Source organism: Chrysemys picta, chromosome 2 (genome assembly GCF_011386835.1).
Source record: "Chrysemys picta bellii isolate R12L10 chromosome 2, ASM1138683v2, whole genome shotgun sequence".
Taxonomy (NCBI): Eukaryota; Metazoa; Chordata; order Testudines; family Emydidae; genus Chrysemys; species Chrysemys picta.
This window is the reverse complement of record NC_088792.1, coordinates 68180359-68207574: the sequence shown is the minus strand read 5'-3', so window position 1 is coordinate 68207574 and position 27216 is coordinate 68180359. Positions and strand designations below refer to the sequence as shown.

At 41.3% G+C, this 27216-nt stretch overlaps 1 protein-coding gene across 3 annotated transcripts in view; it reads left to right on the top strand.

Moving 5' to 3' along the window:
• COLQ (collagen like tail subunit of asymmetric acetylcholinesterase) overlaps positions 1–27216 on the top strand; it is a 66755-nt gene that overhangs the window by 27533 nt on the left and 12006 nt on the right. For 2 of the 3 annotated variants that reach the window (XM_065587044.1, XM_005297020.4), the window contains exons 2-12: positions 477–589; positions 2530–2634; positions 6930–6974; positions 7928–7954; positions 9928–9999; positions 12630–12692; positions 17302–17328; positions 18183–18227; positions 19165–19200; positions 20234–20314; positions 26312–26408. In XM_065587044.1, the coding sequence (XP_065443116.1) occupies positions 477–589; positions 2530–2634; positions 6930–6974; positions 7928–7954; positions 9928–9999; positions 12630–12692; positions 17302–17328; positions 18183–18227; positions 19165–19200; positions 20234–20314; positions 26312–26408 (711 nt within the window). The remainder of the gene's footprint in view (positions 1–476; positions 590–2529; positions 2635–6929; positions 6975–7927; positions 7955–9927; positions 10000–12629; positions 12693–17301; positions 17329–18182; positions 18228–19164; positions 19201–20233; positions 20315–26311; positions 26409–27216) is intronic. The other variant, XM_042861893.2, reaches the window with a different exon arrangement.

The following is a 27216-nucleotide window of genomic DNA, read 5'->3' as shown; positions in this document are numbered from 1 at the left end:
TCTCTTGCTTATGCCTCCCTCAGAGACCAAGAGGCATAGAGATACCTAGTTCCTTTTGTGTGGGGTTTTTATCCCCTTCCTGCCATGCCCTCTGAGCTGAAAGCTCAGCTATGGGAGGAGTCCACTAGAATGACTCATCTTCACAGGGAGGAGAGCAGAACAGCAAAAGTCTTTTGTCCTCCGATAGATGGTATGTAGGAAAATTCCAGTTACGATGACCCACAATATCAATGGACCTTTCCTTCTGCGAAGGGCTTAGCACCTTCTGTTGAAGATCTGCCCTTCACACTAATTAATATTGCTCTTCTGTCTGGTGGTTTATGCAGTCACAGAGGCTCACTATACAACCGCTCAAACATTACCTTACAATATGGGCTACAGATGTCATAAGTGAGATTAACGCAGCTACATTTTTCAAGCCATTTGAACTAGCAGTGTTTGCCCGTTAGTAATGGCTGAGTGTTTCTTTTGAACAGACCTCCCTTGCTTGGAACAGAAGAAACGAATTAATAACAGAGCATGCTGTCTCCTTGCCCCTCCTCCACCGCCGTTATTTCCACCACCGTATTTCAAACAGGGCTGGGATTCTGTAAGTATTGCCTGGGAGCATTTCTCTTCCCTCTCCTATTCTTTTTTTTAAATACTCGTGTATCCTTTCTTAGCACTTTCTGGTTGTTGTATTCCAGCAATCCCATCTCGCCATACAGTGCAGCAACAGGAAACACTGTATTGTTTTCATTTTGAATGGATGCTAATTCAGTCTCCAATTGCTTGTGGGACAGCGCCTGGCTTTGAGTAATCTGATATTGACTCAACACCCCCATCTTTGTTTGTTTTGGACAAATAGGTCAGCCGACAGAAGCTATTGCATTTCCATCAGCTTTTCCTCAACACCACAGTCCCATCCACTCTGTGTATGCGCTGTGTATGGAATCCCTGCTTTGAGTCAGATCTGTATAGCTATGATCGTTACTCAGTGATATGAATTGGCTCTTTGCCTATCTTATCATAGCAGTGTTGTCTGCTCACTTAGATGTGTCACCAGCCTACACTGGCTCCCACACATTTTCTCCCCAGGAGGGAGAATTTTCCCATTGGTCTCTTGTTAATTTCTCTTTGTTAATGCCCCACAACTATTGTGAGTTATTTTTCTTTGTGATCCAAGGCAAATACTCTGATGATTTCCAATACTACATAAGTTATCATATTATACTGATATTTTAGAATCATAGAAATGTAGGGCTTCAAGAGGTCATCTAGTCCGTCCTCTTACATTGAAACAGGATCAAGTATACCTTGGACATTTTGTCAAGAATGTATAGGGGGTGTGATGTAAACCCTATGAAGTCAATGCTAAAATGCCCATTGACTTCAATGGGTTTTCAATTAGGTTTATAGCACTACTCCCACCAAACTGAAGAAGCCAGATCTCTCTAATATTCTGAAGTTCTGGCTAGTGTTTAGAATTTTATTTTTTGTTTAGTCTCTTAGTCAGCTACAGTACTTAAAAGCTACTGTTTAAATCCAACTGTCTAATTAAAAGTAGAGACATTTTTCCTGAAAGCGTACCTTATCGTTATCGTCTTATTAAAAATGTATATAAAACAAACTAATCCCTGTGTCTCTAGGATCCTCATGAACTGAGCCCCAATATTCTCTGCTGAGGGGTTTTCAGCAGCAGCGCGTTGCTTTAGTTCTAAACTCTTGCTTGAGGAATGGATCTTCGCTTTTGCGAGTGAAGACAGGTTTTGTTAATCCCAGTTACTCCATATCATTATTCTTATGCATTTCAGTATTAGTATCCTTATGCCACCAGGCATAAGCAAGCCGGTTTGCTAACGCAAGCCAGTTACTGATGGCCAAGTACTGTGGTTGAGGGAACCAGCTCTAGTACTGTGCTTAAGATTTTTTGACTGATACGCTAGGTTTCCCCTCTCTGTCTTAACAATAAGATACTGTGCTGGGCCCTGGTGCATGCTCTAACCCCTCATTACAGTCTATGCTCATGTAGGGCTTTATTCAACACCTGTTGAAGTCAATGGGAGCTTTTCCCCTGACTTTCAAAGGAATTGGATCTGGCCTGTAATGAATGAATATCCATCCAGTTAAATATCACTAGAGTGAAGTTTACTCAGCCCAGAGCACAGATTAATGTAGTTTGTATTATTAGAGCAAAGAGGCTATTTCTGGGCTGTGCTGTTACTCATAAATTGTGCCTGTAGGGAGCAGAGTCAAGTTTAAGAATAGATTTGGGTCCCACGCTAGCTGAGAGGGCATGCTATGGTGCTGGCACACTGCTATGACAGTGCTGTTAGAAAAGGGAGGATGAAACGTGGGATGGGACAATATGCTGAAGTGATGATAATTAAGTATCCATTAAGAGAAATGCATGATAAACCACAAGCCTGCACTGGATCCTTGTAAGTGGGTGGAATTAAATGCCCCACAGATCTGTACTGTTGCTGATTAATTGTTCACGCCTCCCAGTATGATGTGTATGTATATATATGTATATTTCTTTTTGTTTAGAAGCTGCTTACCCTTGATATGAAAAATTTATGTCAAGAGCTTCAGATAACACAAGCTTCACGTGAACCAGAATTCGATTGCCCTTCAGGACCTCCTGGCCCCCAGGTTAGTACTGTATCTTACACGACACCCTTCCATGCTCTGATCTGTTCTAAGCTCCTTACAAAACTGCTGCAGTTTTTGAAAATGGTATTTAATTTTTCACAATATTTTAAACTAAGGTTTAACTTTTTTTTAAAGTTGGCCTAAATAATATATTTGTCTATTTCCTCTCTGCCTAATGCCCTCCAGGCAAAGACTTGAGTTTGCACTTCATTTTCATCTGCTTTAAACCAGCCTAAAGTCTTGAATCATTTAACCTCCATGGAAATTTCAGGAACCATCATTTCAAGCCTTCAACTGGTCTCTACTGGTTTTCTTTTAATATCGGTCTCTGTTGTTTTCTACTGGAGGATCAAGAGCCCTAGAAATGAGTATTCTAGCAGAATATCCAGTTCTCTGTTTAGAAACCTACTTGCCAACTGGAAACAGTAGGAACCAGCTGAAAATTTTCTGCAGGAATTTCCACTAGGGAATCCATCCTTCTAGGCATGGAGGATTCAATAAGACTCTTGCCAGAGCACTACAGTGCGGATCCAGTATTGACTGATGAGTGGCACAAAGTTTCCCCTTAATGCTGAGTGCAACAGTAGGCTGTTGAAGACCAGAAAATGAAAGGCTGGGTCCAAGAGTTAAACAGTGTTTTGCACATATCAGCACAGAAGACCATAAAGCCTTGGAGCCCTCACAAAATGACGTGTTTTGCAAAAGTGGATTCTACACAGACACCAATGAATGCCCTATTATGAGGAAAAATCCTCAACACTGATTAAAAGCTATGCAGTTTTATCTTAGTGAAATACCTGTGCCATAAATTAAATGCATACAGTCTATACATGAAAGGCAATATGGTGCAGTGGCTAGGGCACTGGGCTGGGACTCGGGAGACCTGGTTTCTATTTCCAACTCTGCTACTGACCTGCTCTGTGACCTTGGGCAAGTCACTTCATCTATCTCTGCCACTGTTTCCCCTCCCATTCTTTGTCAAATTAGCTGGTAAAGAAGAGGATCAGGAATTTTATGACACAAAGTTTTGGTCCTTTTGAAATGAAATTACTTTAAAATGTTCCTCCCAGGGAAATTTTCAATTTTTCATTGCAATTCAGAATCACATTTTATTCTGGATATGTGGGAGTTTGTCATGGGAGAGAAATTCCAGTTTCCACTCAACTCTAATTGTAAGCTCTTTGGGTCAGGGACTGTCTCTTACTATGAAAAGTACAGTGGCTAGCACAATGGGGCCTTGATCTAGGCTGGGGGCCTCTAAACACTGCTGCAATACAAATAATACCAAAAATATGTACTATGCTACAGTAGAATCTCACTAATGCATTTTTATGACTGGGAGATCTTTTGAGAATCACTGTATAAGTGCACAGACACAATTTTAAAAAGCAACACTAAGGGACTTTGTTCAAATGGAGTTTACTTTTTAATTATTTACACAATAATACTTCATAATAGACTGGTAACTATTCTGTAGTGTATTTTGTAAAAGTAATAAGTTCTTATTTTAGGAGATCTCATTATAGCGCCTGTTATTATATCTTTGCTGAAACGTGGGGTGAGGCAGACATATTTTGCATATGGTGTGTGTAGATTAGTGACGTGCAAATGATCATGGTCTTATGTATATTATTATACAGTCCCACAATGTACTCGGCGATGTTCCAAAGGGTTTATGAAGCTGCGATATGTGTGAAAGATGACAATAGTTATTTAAGTCTAAAAATAGAACTCCTGAAAAACTGAATACATCAATTCTTCCTTAACTAGGAGAGCAATAATGCTGAATGTGATGGTCTACAAAGACCATTGACACAAATAGTATTATTAAAGTGGCTAAAGAATTTATGAAATTCATTTTCTTAGAGCACGAAAACAATTGGCTGTCAGGTTGTACTACAATCATGGAGTAGCATGTCCCTGGGAATTTTTAATTATAAACTGTGGGAATGTGTTTTATAAAGGATTCATGATTCCAAAGCTTAGAGCAGAAAATCCTCTGGAGAGTATCATTTCAGCTCTTGGCACATGGGATGGAAATACTGGTACTAAAATAAATAAATAAATAATCTAAGATAGTAGCTCCAAACACCCTTTTTTTTGTAACTCGAATGTCCCTGATGTGAGACAAACTGACTATTCTCTACAGAATCTGAGATGAATTTTACGTTTTCATTTTACCTATATATTTACCTATATACAGATAGCAGGCCAAATTCTACTCTGAGTTACATCACTGTAAACCTAAAATAACTCCACTGACTTCCAAGTAGCTATAGTTGAGTGTAACTGAGGGTAGAATCTGGCCCTATTCATACAGTGTGATGATTAGTTTACATTATGTTTTGGATGGTATAATTGATATGAGACGAACAGGCAGTATTCAAAATTGAACCAAGTAATGTGTGTGGTGGGGGCAAAGTCCCTCACTATAAAGGCTCAGAGGATGTACTCCCCTGGACAATTTTTAAAAAATATCTCAGATCTGGTGCATTCTAAAACCAAAACAGTTGTTTTTCATAATCTTTCTGAGCTGAGGCTCAAAGTCTCCCCTGGTTTAATGGTAGAGATGCCTTCACCTGAAGTGGCGAAATCCCTCCACCTCTTTCAGTTAAAACACTAAATCCACTTGTGGTGTTTTAGGGACTGGAGTTTCAAAAGTGCCTTCTTCATAGCCTTCCTGAATAATGACTTCCGGATTGTGTCATCATTGCCCATGACCTGTGTCCTGTTGACCAAAGCCACAGTAATGATTTCAATTGTCACTTCAGGAAAATTAGAAATGAAATAGTTTGATACAGTTTTATGGCCTGATACTTGAATCGGTCAGGCCAACACCCCCAGTGAGGTGTAGAGTCCCCTCCATTGCTCAACTCATTGAAATGAGTCCCCTCCGGTCCCAATGAGCTAAAATACAGCTTTAGACTGAGTTAGACATCAGACAGCTTGAGAGAAATTTATATCAGAGATACTGAGACCTATAACTTAGTTTGGGATTTAATTAAACAGTTAGAATTTTTTTGAGAGACTCAAGATCTTTTGCAGAGTATTTTGGACCTCCTTGTTTAAAAATGCTACAACAACAGCAGTTATGAAAATTATATTTCAGAGCACGGCATTTCATTTTCACAACTGGAATTGTGTGAAAAAATTCACCCTATAAATGTAACCAGCAAATATTTGTCTGTTTTGTTTATGAGAAGGTAAATATAATTTGTTTTGCAACTATTTTTCAAAAAAACGAAAGGTGGATTTTGCCATTAGAAACCTTTTTTGTTTGGGGGCAAAACAAAACAATAAAAAAATCATATCAGTTCACTAAAATGAGAAGTTCTTAAAATCACAGCAAAATTTCCATGATCGGGGTTTTCAACCTGGAGGTTTTGATCCCTATAGTTTGCAACCATCCATCCCTTCTCTTATTGTTAAATGGAAGAAAGGTCCTGGCTAGATGGGAAGGAAGTTGCAGAGGTGAGGAGATCTTAGGTAAAGAAAAGGGAGCTGCAGCACTGAAAAGGCTGAGAAGTCCTGTCCAAGATAAGGAGTCATAAAGTTTAAGGCCAGAAGACACCACTAGATCACCCTGTCTGACTTTGTGTATATCACAGGCCACCAATACCACCCAGCACCCACTCATTAAAGCCAACAACCAAAATTAGATCCAAGTATTACAGCCCACAGGAGAATAGGCTATTATGTCCCACATAGAGAGATAGGAGGGACTGAGGTGCACCCATGTCCAAGGCCCTTGCAATGGCAGGGAAAATAATGTACTTATTTCAGTGGTTTCATTCTGAAGAAAGGTTTATAGCGTGTCACAGCTTCCCATTACAACGTTTTTTGCAAAGCCTAATGAATACATTTTAGACTATTCCATTTACAGTCATTTTGGTTGAGCGAATCTCCTCAATTTTTGATCCTTTAGCACTCCACACCAGTTTCAGCATTCTTTCCATCTCTTGCTCTCCAGAGTTCCATCAGTTTCCTTGATGTTTGGCCCCTTCATTCCACTCCAACCCCTTTTCTTGCTATTTCTTCCTCACCTCAAAACAGCCCTTTCTGCATTCACTGCACCAGACCTCTCCATTTCCTGCCATTCAGTGAGGGCACAGCACTTACAATTAAAAAGGAGCCTGAACTGGCACACCGAACACCTATGAACTTGGGAGAAGTCACTTCCCAGAGGAACTCTCAGTTCTCAGGACAGACAGGTGGACAGAGCTCAGGGGAAGGAAAACAATGAATGGGTACTTTTTTTAATGTAAGTTTACAATTTCCTTCACTTTTCTTTGTAGGGCCCACAAGGAATTCCTGGTGTGATGGGACCAAGAGGGGAAAAAGTAAGGATCAACTCTTTTGTTTGTTTGTTTGTTTGTTTGTTTGTTTGGAGGGTAGGGGAAAGACAGAGAGCAGGTGGCTGGAATTTTGTTTTGCTTTCGGGTTTTTGGTTTTTATTTGGTGGTGAAGGGTTCTTTGGGCGGGTGAGGGTTAGGGTGACCGGATATCTCAAATTTATAGGGACAGTCCCAATATTTGGGGCTTTATCTTATATAGGTACATAATACCCCCCCACCCTGACCCGATTTTTCATACTTGCTATCTGATCACCTAGTGGGAGTTTAAATTATAGCCTGAAACTGATCTACAGCATCCAGGTGGCATTAAAGCAAAGGTTCAGTTATAAGTGTTCAGTCTCATTGTAGGCCTATTGTATGGCTTTTCATAATGACACCTTCTATATCTACAAAATTCTGTAGGAAAGGCTGATTGCTGATACCCTTTGGGTGGGATTTCCAAAAGCACTTAAGGAGCACAAGTTGCATTGGAAGTCAATGGTCCCAAGTTGCACAATAACGTTTGAAAATCATACCCTATTTGAAGAAACGGGAAGCAGAGCCGTCCCATGCAATGTCTAATATATGGGTCCATTCAAGATACAATAAATAGTTTTCACATTAATCTTTTTGGCTTCAATTCAGCAAAATATTTAAACGTGCTTAAGTCCATACACATTCAGCAAAGGACTTAAGCAGAAGCTTAATTTTAAGCATGTACCTAACGCTAAGCATATGTTTAAGTGCTTTGCTGAATAGGGGGGGATTGCTGAATTGGGACCCAAATATAATTGAAGATGCCATTTATTCTGTTATGTGAGTACTGTCCACTTTAGCTCATAGAGTAAAGTCCAAGACACACAGATCTTCCCAATTCAGTTTTTAAGTACATTAATTTATGACCTGCTGTTCTTCACTTGGTATCTCCATGACTAATACATTTTTTTTTCCTGTGGCAGGGAGAAATTGGCAGACCAGGAAGAAAGGTATGAATCAAGGTTTATAGAATCTGGATCATGCACCAGCCTCCTAGTTGACTTGTGGCAGCTATTAGGGGTTGATCCAGATGTCAATTTGAATTCTGTGTAAAAATGGATGACAAGATATGTTCCTACCCACACTATTAAAAGAGAGTAGAGAATAACCTGAGCTAGATATTTTTCGCCCAAGGGAGTAGACTTTGGGAACAGTTATAAAAGCAGTAAAAATTGAAATCCTGACTCATCCACAGAGAAACACAAGCCTAAGTCAGACAATCATTGAAAATAGGGTTCAATTAAATGACCTTTGTGCCAAAAGACAAATAACTGTTAGTGATTATACTTGAGGGGTTCTGGCACCAGCACAATATTCTGACTACAACCTTGCATTTGCTGACACGTGAGCCATGCTATATTGTCAACAGTATGTGCCCCTAAATGTCATGTTACAAAAAATTTCATCTCATTGGCTAAGTGTTCCTTTTAATGTAATTAATTTTCAAAAGAAGCCAAAAACTCCTCTGCAGGATGAAATCAGAGATATGCAGAGATTAGGTCATTCCACCAAGAAAATAGCCACTCTTTTAAATAATACACTGAATATTTTAACAACAGGTACAAATCAATTAATTCAAATTAATTCAAAGTATGTAAATATAAGAATTATGTATATAGTATTTATTTATTTATTTTAGATTTCAAATGCCAGATAGAAAAGAAATAAATGACCTGTATAGCTCTGAGTTTCCCAAATAGTAATATTTCAGAAAGTGTCATCAAACATGATAATGAGACGGCATATCTTAGACACTGGAATACTTGCTCTTCTCATTAAAATCGTCAGAATCACCAAATTCAGTCCTAGAGTAAGTGAGCACAACTACTCAGTGAAAGCTGGCTGGTTTATTCTAAGGCGTACTTTTAGCCCTAGTGGTCTTGATTGGAGTTCTAAGGCCAGCTCCTCAGCTGGTGTAAATGGATGTAGCGCCAGGATCTGGTCCTAGAGTTTTTTTTTACAAGTAACATAGTCATAATTAATAAAGTATATCAATATCGTAGGATAACATTTGAAAAAGAAAGTAAAATGAATCTACAGAAATGTAGTGTTAGTAAATGCGATGGGTCTACTTCAGACATGCCAAACCCATGAAAAAAACACAGACACTGGGCTTCTTTTTGGCTTAATTGGCTTGTGAGTTGCTTGTTGGCTAGGTTTTGGCTTGTAGCTTGTAGCTTGTTTGGCTTGTAGCTTGTTGCTTGTTGTAGCTCGTTGCTTCCTTTTTTTTGATCATCTCCCAGCAAGCAGGGGCAAGGGGGGGCAAGTTGGGGGAAGAGGGGGAGAGAGTCAGGGGTGCACAGCGGGACCACCACAGTCCCAGACTGCACGCTGGGGGGATCTAGTCCCATAGAGTGTTGGGGTTCTTAAGGATTGGCTTGTTTTGAAATGGGATTAGCTTGATTTTTGGCTTATTGTGAAAGTCAGGGTGCTTATTTACCATGTGAAAGTTGCCAACTGTGGTCTAGTTATGTTCTCCCTTACTGTATATTTGGTTTGCATTGGTGTAACTACAGGGGGTTACTCCTAATTTAAACTGGCATACATGAGGGCAGACTTTGGTTTCCTGATCCTGTTTTTAAGAATGAATCTCGTAAATTGCATGTAGATTTCTCCCATCACTGATCTATATATACTATATATACTTCCAGCACTGATATATATATATACTATGCATTAGAATATATTTGTTTCTGAGAGTCCAAATTTCTCTTCTTAGAATCAACAGAAAGCATACTATGGACTGCTTGGGATTTAAAAAAAAAGCCAAAATAATGTATCGGTTGCAATTTTTTTCTTGAAGATAGTGTACTGAAGATATTCAAGTACTTCTTCTCTAATTTGCATCTCCTCTGTGATAAAACCCTGTGTGCTGGAATGATATTAAACCCATTGTCATAATATTTGATTGTTTCCTTTTAAGGGTAGACCAGGTCCTCCAGGTGTCCCCGGAATGCCAGGACCAATTGGATGGCCTGGGCCAATGGGACCTAAGGTAACATTTAAACACTTTTACTACATTGAATTTGTATATATTGAGCAGAGTAATTTTTTCTTGCCCTTCAGGAATTAAAATATGTTAAATTAAGATTGCCAAATCAAGTCTAACGGAGACTTGCTAATAATCAGGGGTGCTGGAACAATTTGTACGGTGGGGGTGCTGAGACCCATTGAAGCAAACTGTAAACTCTGTATAATAATGGAAACCACTTTAGATAGACTGTCAGGGTTGGAAGGGACCTCAGGAGGTCATCTAGTCCAACCCCCTGCTCAAAGCAGGACCAATCTCCAGACAGATTTTTGCCCCAGATTCCTAAATGGCCCCCTCAAGGATTGAACTCACAACCCTGGGTTTAGCAGGCCAATGCTCAAACCACTGAGCTATCCACTTCAAGACAGGGGGTGTGGTAGCAACATTTTAGTCACGGGTATTTTTAGTAAAAGTCATGGACAGGTCATGGGCAGTAAACAAAAATTCATGGCCCATGACCTGTCCATGACTTTTACTATATAACCCTAACTAAAACTTGGGCCGCTGCTCGGGGTGGTGGTGGTGGTCCGGGGGTGCCGCAGGTGCTGGGGGGGGGATGGCCCGGGACCCCTGCTTGTGCTGGGGGGGTGGGAGGTGGGCAGGGGCACGCGGACCGGGACCCGTGCAGCAGGGGGTGGCGGTGTGTGACCTGAGACCCCGCTGGTGCTGGGCAGGGCGGGGAGGGGAGCCTTGCGGTCTCTCTACCCAGCTCCGATCAGCATGTCCCTGCAGCTCCTAGGGGGAGGGGCAGCCAGGGGGCTCTGCCAACTGCTCCCGCCACGAGCGCCGGCTCCGCAGCTCCCATTGGCCAGGAATCGCAGCCAATGGGAGCTGTGGGGCTGGCACCTGCGGGCACAGACATCGCGCAGAACCCCCTGGCCTCTCTGCCTAGGAGCTGCAGGGACATGCTGGTGGGAGCCAGGTACTGTACATGGTAGTGTCTGTATTTTGAAGCGTCTCTGAACTTAATCTGCACAATGGTCATTGGCATCAAAGGGCTCAGTGCTCCATTTGTGGTGGGAGTGGGGAAATGATCCCTCTCAAAAGTCATCATACGCACCAGTTTTTCCCCCCAGTGGCAGCAATGAGAATGGGAGGATTGCTCAGCCATCTAGCACCTCCACACTTTGAGCTCTGAGAGCAGATTAACAATATTTTAAAAATGAAAAACTGGTTCAGTTGGCCATTTCTATCCATGAATCCTAGTCCTTTAGTGAAGGGCGCCTTTCAGTATTCAGGTTTCAGAGTGGTAGTCGTGCTAGTCGGTATCAGCAAAAAGAACGAGGAGTACTTGTGGCACCTTAGAGACTAACAAATTTATATGGGCAAAGTGGTTTTAGCCTACCAAAGCTTATGCCCAAATAAATTTGTTAGTCTCTAAGGTGCCACAAGTACTCCTGTTCTTTTTTCTGTATTCAGACAATTTTCTCCTGTTTCATCTATTAGTGTAGCTTTTACCCTACCCCTTACAGAGCCCACTCCTTCTCATCTTTATCTCTTCCTCAGAACTTGGCTCCAAGTCCTACCTTATTTCTTGTTCTTTTGCTTCTGTCAACCTCCTCTGTTCTCCTGCTGTGCTTTAGATTTGTGTCTTGTTTCCTTTGTTTGTGTCTTCTACTCTTCACTTATTTCTGTTTCCCACCAATCGATGGTAAGGTTGGCTTGGCCTAAATAGATTTCTATAGGTGCCTGTGCTTGTTTCCCTCAAGTATGTTCCTCTTTCCCTCCATTTTCCACATCCAGGTCTTCTGTCTCCCATTTTCCAAATTCCAGAGGCCTTCCTTTCCCTTAGTTATTCTTCCAGACCTTTTTCTTTCTACAAACCTCCTAGGGGCTGTTTTCTCCCTCTTTCCCCATCTCCAGGTCTCCTTTCTCTTTCCTTCCTCATTAGTCCTCTTTCAGGTTTCCAGTCTCCCTTAGACATAGCCTTCCTCCAGGTCTGCCTTCTCCCACATTGCTTCACCAAGTCTTCTCTTCAGCTCCATTAACTCTCCCCTTGCCTAGGCTGCATCCAGCATGAAGATCTTGCTCACCACTGAGGCTGGAAAAGCCAAATGCACTTCCTTCTGCAGGGAGCACAAAGAGCCCAAGTTTTCCTCCCTGCTAGGGCTGCTACTTCTGCAGTGACTCCAGATCTCCCCCTTCTCAGATGCTCATCTGACAGGCAGTCAAAACAGCCAGGTTGTATCCCTCCATACCAAGAGGATCCCAGCAGACTACAACATTTGGTCACTATAACCCAGGGAGGTGGTATCATTAAGGCACACCAGGTTGAGTCTATACACCTTGGCATTGGGGAAAATGCTACTGGGAATAATTTGCCCACATATCCTTGTGCAGGTCTGGGAAAACTAAAGCATATATTACTTAGAAAGAAAATCATACCCAAAGAGATGAGAGTGGAAGAAATGAGAAAATGCCTGATGACTCAGGCTAAGTCAGTTGGCAGTATACAGTTTGGATTTACACTATAAAACTACACTGAGAGTTGTTAAAGTCAGGCATGTTTCATACAAAAACAGAATCATCAGTTGTTCCAATATGACACCTTTCAAAAGCCACAGTTGTTAACTCTTTTTTTTTAACCCCTCTAGGGTGAAAAGGGGGATTTGGGTGTGATGGGATTGCAAGGTACAAGAGGACCAATTGGCTCAAAGGTTTGTTAACCCAACTGCTATATATTCAGACATCGGTTTCTAGTACTCTGTTGCTTCCCTCATGAACTGGTTAGAAAGCACGTGTGGATATTTTGGTTCTGTTTTAAATAACAGTAGGCTTTGGGGTTTTCTTTTAAATACAATTAAAACTACAAGATTTTCTTCTTGAAGCTAAAAAAGGTTGTGCAATATGGCCTGCTGTGGGTACTTTCCTAACTTCTTACGCAAATGTTTTGGTGTACATCAATGTAATCAGGAAGAGATTCATTTTAAGAGCAAAGCGCATGTAACCCATCCCACTATTTTCCCTTCAGTCCCGTAAGATTATGTGGACAAATTCATCCTCTGTTATAACCATGTACTCTCGTTGCTGTGTTTAATAGTGGGAAGAATTTGCCCCATGTACACGATGGTGTCTCTGGATATCAGATTCTATATTATTATTATTTATTTTATTTCTTTGTATATTATGGCTTCTGAATGTATACGTGTATGACACAAAATATGAGGGAACTGGAAAAGGTAAAATATGAGGTCTCTTCTCTGATGGCTTAATCCTTCCCTCAAAAGTGCTGAAACCCGTTTCTCTTGTGGGAGAGGAAGGCTCTAATGGGGGTACCCTGATGGCTGCACAGAACATGCAGTACAATGTCCTGAAGCTAGTTCGTTGAGATTCGTGGCCTGGATGTTGGAACAACCAAAGAGTAGATTGAAATCAAGACTATGTGGGCTTAGTGGGAGGTGTGTGAATACCCCAGTAATTCAGACACAATCAGTCACAGTTATTCTGCTCACTATGGAGTCTCAGTACCTAGATTCCAGGAATTTCCAGACTTGCCTGGGATGCTAATTATATGAAGAGCCAGAACTTTCTTTCTGAGCAAAACTTTGGGTCAATTATTTGCTTTTTTGCTTTACATTTACACTTATCTGCTCTACATTTGTGATGCCAAGTTGGAAATAGAGCACTATGTACTAGAGCAGCCAGTTAACATTTGTGCTGTGATACTTCACAGGGCATTTCCTCTGTGTACAAGTCTGCAAACTGTTCAGCATGTGGTGCAGGATATGAAGACTGTGCTGCCCACTTGGATGTGAAGAGAGAGGGGGACAGGAGAACAGTATATGGCCTTAGCATCTATATTTTTCGTAGAGTGTAAATTTGCAACAGTTAAAGGAATAAAAAACAAAGAAGGCAGTAAACTGCCTATGTGCTCCCATGCCCTCCCATGATACGTACACACTGAGGATAGGCCTTGTGTTCAATGTTAGAGCTGAACTAATGTCTTTAACATGACAAGAATAGCACAATCTCTCTCATGCAACCAACAAGGATTTCCAAATATGACCCGAACTCAAATGTCAATTGTACGCTGACCAATGCAGAGAGTGTGTTATTTCATCCTGCTCTTTACGTCACTACCTTACTCAAAAACGGAGCAGGAAAGAAGAAATAGATGCAGCCGTTTTAGTCTGGGAGCGTAGTGTAGTAAAATTTCATTACATGGACAACTTAGTGATAGAAAGGGAAGGTGAGTGTCATTTGATTTGTAAAAATCTACAGAATCATCATTTCAATGGTGTCACTCTCTGCAGCATGGCAGGCCCTCTGACCACCCCTCCCCATGGTCTCCCAGCACCAGTTCCTCGAGTTGATGGAAATTTTGATAGTACAATCGAGTTGGGTATTATTTGAACGCCTTTTCTACCACAAATACAGTGACAAACCTGGAACAATTATGTAGATGTATATTGAAGAAAATATTTAAAAATCAACTTTTTCTAATTATGCATTAACACAGGGATGCGTTGCTTACCTAAAAAAGACATTGATTTTTGGTAATCCTAGGAAAATTAGCCTTGCCATGTAGGACTGAAAACAAGGCACCTCTGCTAGACACATTATCACAAAAGTTGTCCTCGTCTGCACCATGCTCACACATCTCTGTACAAGGCAGGCTGCTGGCCAAACATTTGCAGGCTGGTGAGCATCTGGTCTTTGCACACAAGCATTTGATTAGCTGAATGATTGATTCAGGAATGCCTGGTATTTCACACACAACTGATGTGATCAGTCCATCCTTACAGACCCATCCATGCCCAACAGAGGAGGGCAGTTTTGGATGTGCTTGATCATCCTGGAGTCATTCCATTGCTTGACAATTTGTCCTCTTGATAGCAGGTATAAACACACCCCTTGTCAGTGGCAATTTTTCTCCCTTTGCTTCTTGGAAAACATCCATCAACCTAGCTGTGCAAGTGTCATAATGTTGGTCATCAAATGATAAACTCAGCATGCGAATGCTTCCAAGTGCATTTGACCTCATCAGTAACTATCTCAGCCCTGCTGAACACCTTCACGGTGAGGTGAGAGTCTATGGAGGCTAGATCAAATGTATTCCAATAAAATAATTTGATTTTTCCAGCCAACCATCCAGGAGTGTCACATCCTGTGGAAACTGGGCAGTGAGGTGGCTTTTAAGGTCTGAGCGATAGGAACACATCTCTGAGGGACAGACTGTGATTCTGTTCTCCAGCAGCAGGCACAAAAACAGAATCTTGCTGAAGCCGTGGGTAGTGTCTGACAGAGAGCATTAGGACATCTGTGTCTTGTGCAAAAATCCAAAGTTTAGTAGCCCCCCTCTCTGTGGCATTGATGGCAGGCAAGATAATTTTAGTGTCAGCCTCCTCATAGGACTACCAAGAAACTCCACTGAACAGTGCAAGGCAGCAGCTTCATTATGCCATGTGATGATGATGGAATTCTTTGAGTAATTCTTCATATGCTGAAGCATTTCTCCTGCTAGGTATGAGGATAACTTGTACTTCATGCAAATATGAGACAGTAGCTTCTTCATTGTGACATTGGAGGTGTTCGTGAAGTCAGTGATTTTGTATTGGACAGGTTCAATACCATGAAGACTCTTCTTTCTGGTAATATGTTTAATTGATTCCTCTGCATACACATCAAACACCAGGAGGACTTTGTCAAAAGTCCAGTATTTTCTCTGTATCCTCATGATGAAGTATTCAGCCAAATCTCAGCAGGTGTTAACTGTTTCTGGTTTGATGAGAGCTTGTACCTCAGCCATGCCATCTGATTGCTATGCTGAACGGCCTCTGCTGGCATCAGTTACTAGTCTCACTGTTAGTGGGTGCTGGCTTAGGAAGAGCATGCAAGATGTGCATTAGTTTGCTGTTCACCTGAAACATGCATTATTCTATTTCATTCGAACGTGGATCGTGATACCATGGAAAAGTTGTTCTCTCCCAAAGTCTCGCGTAGATCAACATTCTGATGAGATCTGGACACGATCAGGAGATGAACAAACAATGACCTGTCTGTGCTTAGCTCTGTAGTAGTCCCTGCCAATCTTCACTCTGACTTTCTTCTTTGCATTAAAGCACAGCTTGAATCTGTTCTTCTTGACGGGAGCGCATAGATTGATGGAGGCTTGGATAATCTGTTGGGTTTTGAAGGCTTCATACAAGACATGACCCAAAATGTCCCTTCAATTGACATCTCTAACTAGCTCATCACTGAAGACTGCTTTCGTCATGATATTGAGGAGCTCAGGTCCATCATACACAAGTGCGTTGCCAGTGGATTAAGATTGTCCTGTAGCTTTAAAATAGCCCCTTCTTGGCATTTAACAGAACCTAATAAGTCTATATGGTGCTTGGCTATTTCTTGGAAGCTATCTCAGCCATAGGTAATGTTTTGATCAAAATTTGATGGAGTTCTGGGGTTGTCAGGAAAAACTGGGGAAAAGGATTTGGATGCTGTGTTATGCCTATCGACCCCTCAATGACATTTATTGCTATGTTTACGTGCCATAATTATTCTAGGCCATATTTGGTACCGTTGTGTTCATAGTAAAAAGGGGTTTCAAATGATGCACAATTTCAACCCATTTCTGATGATGCTGTATTATCAAAACCTAAGGGACCTGGTGCTGGATGAGAGGGGGCAAGTCCTCCTGCCATGCTGCAGAGGGTGACCCCATTGAAATTATGATTCTGTAGATTTTTAAGAACAAAATGACACCTCCCTTAGCTTTCTATCCCTAACATAGCACGGAATCATACATGCTCCCAGGCTATTTGTTGGGTATTTCTTAAGAAGGAAAAACTAAAAGTCATAGTAATCTTCACATTGGAAGCCAACTAAAACGTATTTTAGGGACTTCACTTAATATTTGCCACTTAGGAGGAAAAAAAAGGTGACTGGGAAATTATTTCTAAAATTGCTTGGGGTTATTAATTGCAGAGACTGGATAAGATTTAATTAAACCAGTAATTGAATTTGCTTTCTGCTCTTTTAGTTTTTAAAGCAATTTCAAACATGATTAGCATGCTTGCTTTACCTGCTGGCTTTTTCATGCTGTCTTATGGGCTGGAATATCTTGCCTTTGTCTTGTACCTTCATAGCTATAACTTTTTCTCTGCTCTCTTACAATCTACAAAGAAAAGATTTGGATTTAGAAGTTGATGCAACTAATTATTTAAGCTTTTTTCCCCCCTGACTTTCAAATTTGCAAGATGTGAATTCACTTCTTGGAAGATCTAGAAAATGTGAAGCAGTAAAATGTCTCTCTTTCCCTTTTAGGGTTACCCTGGAAGTAGAGGAGAAAAGGTCAGTGTTACAATAACTTAATCATTGAAAGCAATAATGGAAACTATTGTAGAAATGTAATATATACCATTATAATATAAGGAGATATACCTATCTCAGAACTGGAAGGGACCCTGAAAGGTAATTGAGTCTAGCCCCCTGCCTTCACTAGCAAGACCAAGTACTGATTTTGCCCTAGATCCCTAAGTGGCCCCCTCAAGGATTAAACTCATAACCCTGGGTTTAGCAGGCCAATGCTCAAAGCACTAAGCTATTCCTCCCCCAAGATTGAGATGCTGAGGATGTGAAATCAGAAGGTCCTATGAAAGGAGAGTGGTATTAAGACTTGTACTGAGAAGAAAGATGGGCATGTGGTATAAGCATTGGGCTGAGCTCCCAAAGCACTGGATTCAATTCCAAGCTCTTCTTCAGACTCCCTATTTGGACTTGTGTGAATCATTTTCTCTCTATGTTCCCTATTTGTAAAATGAGCATAGTAATCCTTCCTTTGTCTATCATCTATCTGTTTAGATCATAGGCTCTGGGAGGCAGAGAAAGTCCCTTATCATGTGTGAAGATAACGCATAGCACAATGTTTGCGGCCTCCAGACTAGAGCCGGTTGAAAAAATTCAAGTTTAGCAAATGTGTCCTTTTTTCTAATGAGTTCTAATCTAGATACTGCTGTAATATAAATATTAATAATAAGGAACGTTTTTAAGTGAATTTATAATCTGCTGTCAGCCACATACTGTGAATGTTACGATATGTTACTAAACTGCCCTCCCCTGTTTAATGCTTCACACAGACAAGAAAAAAATTCCCTATGACACAGTAAAAATTGTCTTTATTTCTACCATTCCTCCCCCCATCCCAGGGAGCCAGAGGAGAGAGGGGTGACAAAGGCCTCAAAGGAGACAAGGTACATATTATTTTGGTTTCACAGTGGCTTTAAATTAAACCTGAGCGAACATAAGCCAGCCTATAAATCCTTTTCAAATGGTTTTAGCTAATAATATCATATTGTTCTGATGATAAACTGAGGTTTGATTATGTGGAATTTTTACCATAAAGTTAAATTCCCAACCACATAGAGTGTGAATCCCTCCCAATGTAAGTACAGGTTAATCTGGTTAATGCTTTGGGCCTTGTCCTGATCAAAATATCAGTGGTCTTTTTGGGTCAATGAGGATCTGCGGGGTAGTCACAAAAAATATTTGTTAGCTATACATGGCCTAACAGTAACCATCTCCTTCTTGTGCCAGGCATTTGTGGAACTGCTGCTAAGGAGGAGAGTTCACAGAAAAGCCTCCATCACTGACCCTAGAGCAGTGATTCCCAAACTTGTTCCGCCGCTTGTGCAGGGAAAGGCTCTGGCGGGCCGGGCCGGTTTGTTTACTTGCCACGTCCGGCACAAGAGGAGGAAAAAGTTTGGGAACCACTGTCCTAGAGTAATTCTTGAGTTATATGGCCCCTTCATCAGACAGCTAGGAGGAGGAGTTTCAGGCCCCTTTAAATTTCAGCCAGTGAGTGAAGAATATTCTCCCATGTTAGGGTGCTGGGACATGCTGAGCATATTGTACTGTGTTAAGTCCCTCGAGATCTCTGGTAGCCCATTCTGGCTAATTAAAAGAGCCACACACAGCCACAGCCCTGGCCACCAGGGATTTTTCATCTTCAAGCTACTGTGGCACAAAAAGGCTACTGCCCGTTTATAATGAAAATGTGTCTGGTCAAATTGTCTGGCTACAAAACCCCAATACATTGTCTCCTTTGGAGTATATCAAAACAAAAACTGATGCTATGCTGTCAAAGATCACTCAGCGTGTTTTTGATTACTCTTGTCTTTTGCTTTACAGGGGTATATAGGTTTCCCTGGAATGCTGGGGCAGAAAGTAAGTAAACATGATATAAAGTCTCCTTAGAAATTTGAGTAAGCAGCCACATAGACACTTGGTTCATTGTGTGGTTTCAGCAGCATCTAAGTTCCAGAACCATGGATCTTGGTCACAAGGTGCCAAAAAATTGAGAGTTTCATTTTAATCATGTGACCAGTATTTTGTATCCCTTGAACCAAACCCTGCAGTCTTTTTATTTTAGGTGAAGACTGCAGGTTTTGGCTTAGGTGAGTTTTTTTTTTTTTTCCATTTCTCTTTTCAGGAATATTTATTTGATCAGAAACTTGCCCCCACTTTAAGTTTCCAAACTCTTGTTTGTGACTTCATAGCCAATCCAATTGCATGGTGTTACTGAACATCTCTATTAAATAGTATTCTGATTTAGAATGACCTGCTTCTAAATAGTAGGGCTTACCCTGACGGGTTTTGGTACCTCCATTAATCAAGAACTAGACAAATAATTATAATTCCGATTTAAAGATTGTTTTATGGGCAGAATCCTTAAAGGAAGGTCTATATGTAACAATCATAATCACATTTTGTCTAGGAAATTAAGTTAAGAAAATAATGGGTACTTCTGAAGGGGATAGCAGAGGAGAGAGCTGGTCACCTTTCTTACTGGTGATTTTATTAATTACGGGTCCTTGCAGCAAAGCTAGATAGTTTGAAATGTGTCAGAAAGAGGGTTGTTAGCCAAGTTGCCTGGATAACCCCATGTCTGCTAACCTGTTTCTAATTTCCCCAGCTGCTTCTTTTATAGATGAGGGGCCTTTCTGAGAGATTTTGGGTAAAAAAATAAGTTAAAATTTTAAAGTATTTTTTAAAAGCATTTAGTTATAACCACGAACTGGCAATATATTGTACAACAACGATGGTATTCTCTTAGGACCAAACTGTGCACATAGAGTAACAGTGTACACTGAACGTACTGAATTACCTGCTGTGTTGTATACGACACATATTACCAATTTAATACATATTTCTATACTTAAGACATGCTTTTTTTCCCTCCCACCCCCAACTCCCCAAGGGAGAAATGGGTCCAAAGGGAGAACCTGGAGTGCCTGGGCACAGAGGACCTATTGGAAGACCAGGAAAACGAGGCAAACAAGTAGGAAACCTATGTTTTCTCTTTACGAGTTTTCTGGGATTTGTGTGGTTGTGATGAGTGACTAGATCCTCTATCTTTTCATGCGCCAGTATTTTGTTACATTGATTCTCTCCACTTTTTGTGCATAGAAATGGAATGATTTTGAATATATATGGGGGGGGAATGCGTGAGCACGCACATGCGTGTGTGTGTGCATACATACAGTGTATAATGTAAGTGTTCTACTTGTGTAAGAGTTCCAGTCATACAGTCAGAATTTGAAGGTCGAAGGTCAGGCTGTATATTATCTGAAATGTAATTTTTCCTAGATTGATGACAAGATTTTCGTTGAGTGTAACTTCAGACAGGGCTGTGATCTTCCCTCGAGTGCCAAACAGCATGGCACGGGTGCCGTTCTTACAGCTGATAGGCTCCACAGTCCTGCCCTCATTGACATTTCCCTGTCAGAACTGGCAGCTAGGGTATCCCCGTTATGACTCTCGACTCAATTCAGGGCCTGGTTCTCTGGTACCACTGAGGTACACTCAGCACAGGACAGGACCCAAAGTGTTGGGAGCAACAGAGGTTTCACAAGATCTTTGTGGCTCCCCAATACTAAGGCTGGCTTGGAGTCAGGGCTTCTCTAATTTCTCCCCAGATGTCAATAGCCCAAGGGATGGTTATGGCAGCAAGGGATACCCAGCGTGTAGGGATACTCCAGCCATGCTGTTGTCATTGGGGGCTATGAGAAGGGATGTCACTTCAAGCTAAGAGAATTCTTAGCCAGACAAGTAAGCTGGCTTTATGGACCTGTTGGGGCACTGGAGAAGCCACAGTGAAGGTCAGCATCTGGTCCTTAGTCTCCACAAATACCTTTCTCACCCACGTGGAGTTGGGGAGCCACTGTACATGATCAGAGCATCCCTAACATCCGCCCTCAGCAGCAGAGTGGGGCAGAGTTCATTGGCCATGGTGTAAACACTGCACGGCTTCCCATTTCCACCCTATGGAAAGGTTTTGGAAGTAACCTATTGGAGGAAGCCTTTATAGTCTGATTTCCGAGTTTGGTTTGGAATCAGAAACATTCCACTCTCATCATTTACCAACAGTCACCACAACATGGCATCTGAGATGAAAACAAACTGTCCAGTGGTGCAAAATTAGAAATATGTGTAGGAAATAGCAACGTTACTTTCAACCTGGAACTAATATGTCGAGGGGATAATGCGAGTGGTTGCACAATGTAATGACCGGCACGCTACACTTTCAATCCAGCAAACTGCATTCAAATCTCAGTGGGACTTAAATGCACTTTTAGTGGCTCTGTTGTGCATTGGACTTCTAGAGCTGAGAGGGCATTCAAAGATTGTGGGTTTGAATCCCACCAGAATTGCACTTCTAGACCCTTCCTTGTTAGCATAGTGGTGAGTATCCCTGCCTGTCACGTTGGAGGCCAGAGTTTTATTTCCTGATGGGAAACAGAGTTTTTGAGGGCAGAGTAGATGATGATCACAGTGGTCCCTTCTGGCCTTCTAATCTATGAATGAATATAAAATACAAATAACTAGTAAGAGGTAGAAAGCTGGGAGGCAGTAATACTGAAGTAAATGGGGGCTCTGGGTTGTGTATCCAAAGGTGTCACATCAGGGAGCAGGTTATAATCCATCTTCATATGGTTCCGGCCAGACCGCCATGCCTAGAATACTGTGTTCAGCCCTGGGCACCACATGCTAGAAATATATCAACCGATTAGAGGAGTTCAGTGAAGAGCAAGAAAAATGATTAGGGGCTGAAGGAATTGATTTATGAGGGAAGATTAAATATATTCAGCTTGGCTAAACAGTGACCAGACTCATAGAGAAACTGCTTGTGTGCATTGGAAAAGAGACACCTGGCACTCTAATGGACTAGATTAATACATTGTGGACTCACAAGAACCATTGGTTTGTACTTCAAAAACACAGTCATGTTACTGTGTAAGCACTAAGTACGCCTCCAGTACCATTTTAAATTCCAATCCTGCAACTGGATCGACATGGATAGACCCTTGTGCCTAGGCATGGCCCCCTTGAGTTCAAATGGACTTTCCATGGGTGTCTGTCCACACAGATCAGATTGCTGGGGCCTTGGAGGTTACTACACCTCTATGTAAAGAAAGGAGGCTGTTATAAAACATTCTTACTGTCTCTTCCTCTTTATGGAGTAGATCCTGAGATCGCATTGATTAATCATCCTGGCTACATGTATGGAACCAATCATCATAGTACTGCATACAAAAGATAAATCCATGCACTCTGAAAATGGTGACAGAGGACACACAGCAACTTTTAAAATAAAACTCATTGAAATCTGGTAAAAGATTAACCAGATGAAATAATATTATAGTAACTTGTTCTTTTTGGAGGGTTCAAAATAATTATATGTATAGAACTCACATCTTCAAATTCTTTGGGATTCGGTGTAAAAGCTGATAATTGTATATAGAAGTTGATGCAAGCTTCTCCAATACAAGATGTATTCTCCAAGTAATTAAAAGTATTGCATTAATTACGAACTCAGAAGAGCTAATATGCATCATCAGTTGCATTTTTAGTGGATGTTTCCTCATATTGCTTCCTTTACAACCTGAACCAATTTTAAACAATAATATTTGCATACAGTTGCAGGAGCTCCAGCAGTTCCTTTGTAGAAGCTTATGTTCAATGGCCAGTTGCAGGTATTTTATTTGCAAGATGGTTACACCCAGCCAGGGACGGCTCTATGTATTTTGCCGCCCCAAGCACGGCAGTCAGGCGGCTTTCGGCGGCACGCCTGCGGGAGGTCTGTCAGTGCCACGCCTTCGGCGTACCCGCCACTGAATTGCCGCCGAAGCCCCGGGACCGGCGGACCTCCTGCAGGCATGCCGCCGAAGGCAGCCTGACTGTCGCCCTCACGGCGACCATCAGGCCGCCCCCCGCGGCTTGCCGCCCCAGGCACGTGCTTGGTGCGCTGGTGTCTGGAGCTGCCCCTGCACCCAGCACTGAAAATCTGAATCATTGGTCTGATTTGCTGGTGGTGCAGTGCCAATAGGAATAAGTCCATGTGAGATAATGCCTTACCATGTGGGAAATTTTTAAATACCAGTTTTTGCAAGGTTAATCCTAAAAATAGAATACAAACCAAGTGCAGAATATGCAAAATAGGTCTGTCACATGATACAGAGAGAAGAATTTTGCCCTGTCAGATGTGAATTTTTAAAAGTTGCTATGTACCCTCTGACATCTTTCTTACACTATGTTAATTTGTGCCACCAGAAGGAACGGGCACAGATGTTAACTCTGATGCCTAAACAGAGAGAAGGCACAGTGCTCACAGTTCTGCTTTAATACTTGGAGTTGCAGTAACTTTTGATCTTACCAGTTTTTGAGCTTGGGAGCTTTGTCACATTAAGTAGTATTTTACTCAATAAGTAATCCCATTGATTTATAGGAGTACTTGTGGTGTAAGGTACCATTCAGCATGATTAAGGGTACTTTAATCTGGCCCTAAATTAGGAGTCCAAATCCCATGTTTGGACATTAGCATCCAAGTACTCTCTGGGTGTCTAAATGTCAATTTGAGCACTAACCTTATGTATCCAAGGTTGAAAATTGGGTTTCCCTCTTTGTTGTTGATCAACTACGCTGATATTTTTATTTTCTCTTTTTTTAAAAAAACTTTAAAATATTATTTTATGGCTTTGCTGGCCTGACTGTTATACGTGTTGCTTGTGTTAAATGGGAAATCTGTATTTAAATGGCTATTTGTTAAACAGAGAAGATAGCTTTCGCCCACACAGAGCTGTTTCCTGTCTCCTGAAACAGCTGACATCCCTGTATAAATGTCTGCATAGCAGCTAAATTAAGAAAGTGTTACTTCCAGTTCCATTCTGAGATCCATCTTGATTATCTCATTGGCTTCTTCAGTTGTGTGCTGAGTCTTCAGGAGCATATCCATTCTGAAAAGATAGGCAGACTGTGGAACTCAGAAGTCACAGCCTTGCTGCTCCCAAACTGACATAAAAAGGGCCATTCCCTCAGTTTTGCAACATGGAAATTGACACTAAGTAGCCAGTCCAGGATTTCAATGTTGACAAGGTAGAATGTCTTATATCAGCCATGAGCGAATAGTGTTACTTGGAAAAAGGCCCTTCTAGAGGGTTGGTTCCCTGCATCTAGGAAAATTAAATTTGGTCTTTGAGAAGAGCTTTCCCAAGTGCTGTAGGGATTCGTGAAAAGAAACAAGGCAAAAGACATTCAAGTGTAAATTATTGTCCTGGTTTGCTCTATCTTCATCGAGCAAGGAGTGTTAGTTGATTGTTCATCCAGTATATTGCACATGGAAATCAAGTACCTCTCAGACAGTCCAGTATATGACAGTTTATTTCCTCTGCCATTTATCCATTTTGAGGGGGAGGGAGGTTTCCTAGGAAGTTTCTTGGTTGCTACTCAATTTTTTATTCTTGTGCTCTGCCAGTTTTGTGTGCCCATTGCATAATGTGAGCAATTACTGACCATCAACATGATTATTCACATGGACACTAAGGTTCATGGGTGAAAAAGCGATTATTTAAACAAAGTGAAATATTGCATTAATTCTGGATGGGCCCTGGCTACAGATACTGCAGATGACATTTAAAGTTATCCATGGGATACAGAGTATTATATAACACAAAATTATTTTAGTATACATGGCTATGTGTACTCTCCGTTACTCTGAAACAAGACGTGCAGTGGCCTGTCGTTATTCTCTGAACGCATGTTACCCTAGAATTACACCACCTCATTGGAATTCATCACCTTTGGGATTAAAGGAAAGTTAATACAGTATATACAGTTTTTACCATGCAAAATGGTGTGTCTTGTTGCATCAAGGTCATACCAGTTATGTAAACCGTGGACTAAGTGATGCACCATGGAATTCTGGATCAGTTTTAAAAAAGAGAGAGAGAGAAACGTAAACCTCAGGTACTGTACAGATAACAAGATAAATAGAACTATCTTAAATAAGTACTATTGTATTAAATTCAAAAACATTTCTAATAGGAGACTGGGTCTCTGAGAAATTTGGATTTGATCTATTTTTCTAACTGGCATTTCTTTTTATTTTTTGACGGAAGTATTAAAATCTGCATGGGTGTTTTTAAAGCTTATGAAAGAGACAGTACTGGCTAGAGACAGGCAAAGAACTGGCAGATGCTGTGCAGTCCTAGGGCAAAATTTTCGAATGGACCTAAGTGAAAGTCAATAGGACTCGAGCTCCAAATTAGTTGTATAAATAGGACTTAGGTTCCTAAGTCACTTAGTGGCTTTTGAAAAAAATTAACCCTTGCCCAAAAAGTGACAATAAAAATGGCATCCTGGGGTTCCACATTTATTGTGTCTCACTGATTCCAGGTCAGATTTGCTCCATTTATAGGTGAAAAGATTTTTTTTCTGCCACCCTGAAAATTCAGCCTAGGCAACAAAAATCAAGCTTCCCTCCTTGTGCATTATCACCAGTTATAAAAGTGCTGCAGGACAACCCCACTGTCAGCAAATTATAGCCTCCTCAGTCACCTCAGCGCAAGCCCAACCATCGAAGGGTTTGCACAAGTATAGATTGGAATTTGGTAAACAATTCTATAGATGATGCACAAGGAGCAGTCGAATCCAGCTCACTCTGCGTTGCCTCCTGCATAGCTAACAGCAGTAAAAAGCAGTAAAAACTAATTTCAGTCACTCACATCAGCAGATATGACTTTGACTACACACAGAGAACAGATCTATTGAGAAAGATGGCGCCACTTTTACATAGTCTAATCTCAGAGCAGAATCACAATAGGACTTTCCTCCTCATTCATGTGTGAGAATAAGGTATGTTTCCTCTTCCAGTGTCCCCAGGCATGGTGGATATGAAGTGTACGATGGATGTGTTTCCACTGGTGGATCTGCTTTCTTTATGTTAAATGTAGTAGATACTAATTTGCTGTGTCATTAATGAATGTTTTTCATATGCTAGGGACAAAAGGGAGATATTGGACCTGCTGGAATTATGGGTCCACCTGGCAGGCCTGGTCCTTTGGGTCAACCAGGTCCACCAGGACCTTCAGTATCAGGTAAGAGAGGCCACTCTTAGCAGTCATCTTCCCCATCTTCCCTCCCTCACCCCTCTCCTAGCCTGTATCATGCTGTTAAACAGGTATTGGTACAGAAACGTCCATGACATTTTGGTTGTTCAGTTGCAAGCTGCCTGGGTTGAGGATCCCCTGTGAGCAGGTTGTTCCATGATTGTCCATTATGCTGGTTCTACTTCCTCTGAAGCATCTGTTATGGTTTCTAATATTTAAATAAAAACAGATAATCTGGCCCATAAGATTCCCTAAAGACCCTTAAATGTTATTATCAACTATTGCAACTTTGGTATCAGCTTTTATGTTGTGGCACATGTCTAGTTTTTTTCATCTCCAAAGAGAAACAAAGCTGCCTAGGATTTGTGTGAATTTGTATAATTTTCAGTAATAAGACTCTTCCTCCCTCCCCCAATCTCTGCCATACACCCAAAAGACAGAGAGCACAAAGGCATTTGCAGCACACATGAGAGAGAAAGTTCTTATCCTAAAACCCCATCGTGTGGTAATGGGCTTGAGGAAGAGGGAAAGCTATGGCAGCCTTGGAGGATTAATGAGTCCTCATAGTAGATCCTGGGAGACAGGAGCCTTCCTCCTCAAAATGTTCCAGCTTACAAAGCAAGATTGATCCTTCTAATCACATGGTGCAGGCTCACTCTGCACTGCTCTGCAAAAGAGAAGCATATCAGATATAATTGATGCCATAATAACAGCTGAGAGGAGGTGGGGGGGGGGGATGGGAGAGATGAAAAGGAGTCTCTCTCTCCTTCTCATGTGTGCTGCAAATGCCCCTGCA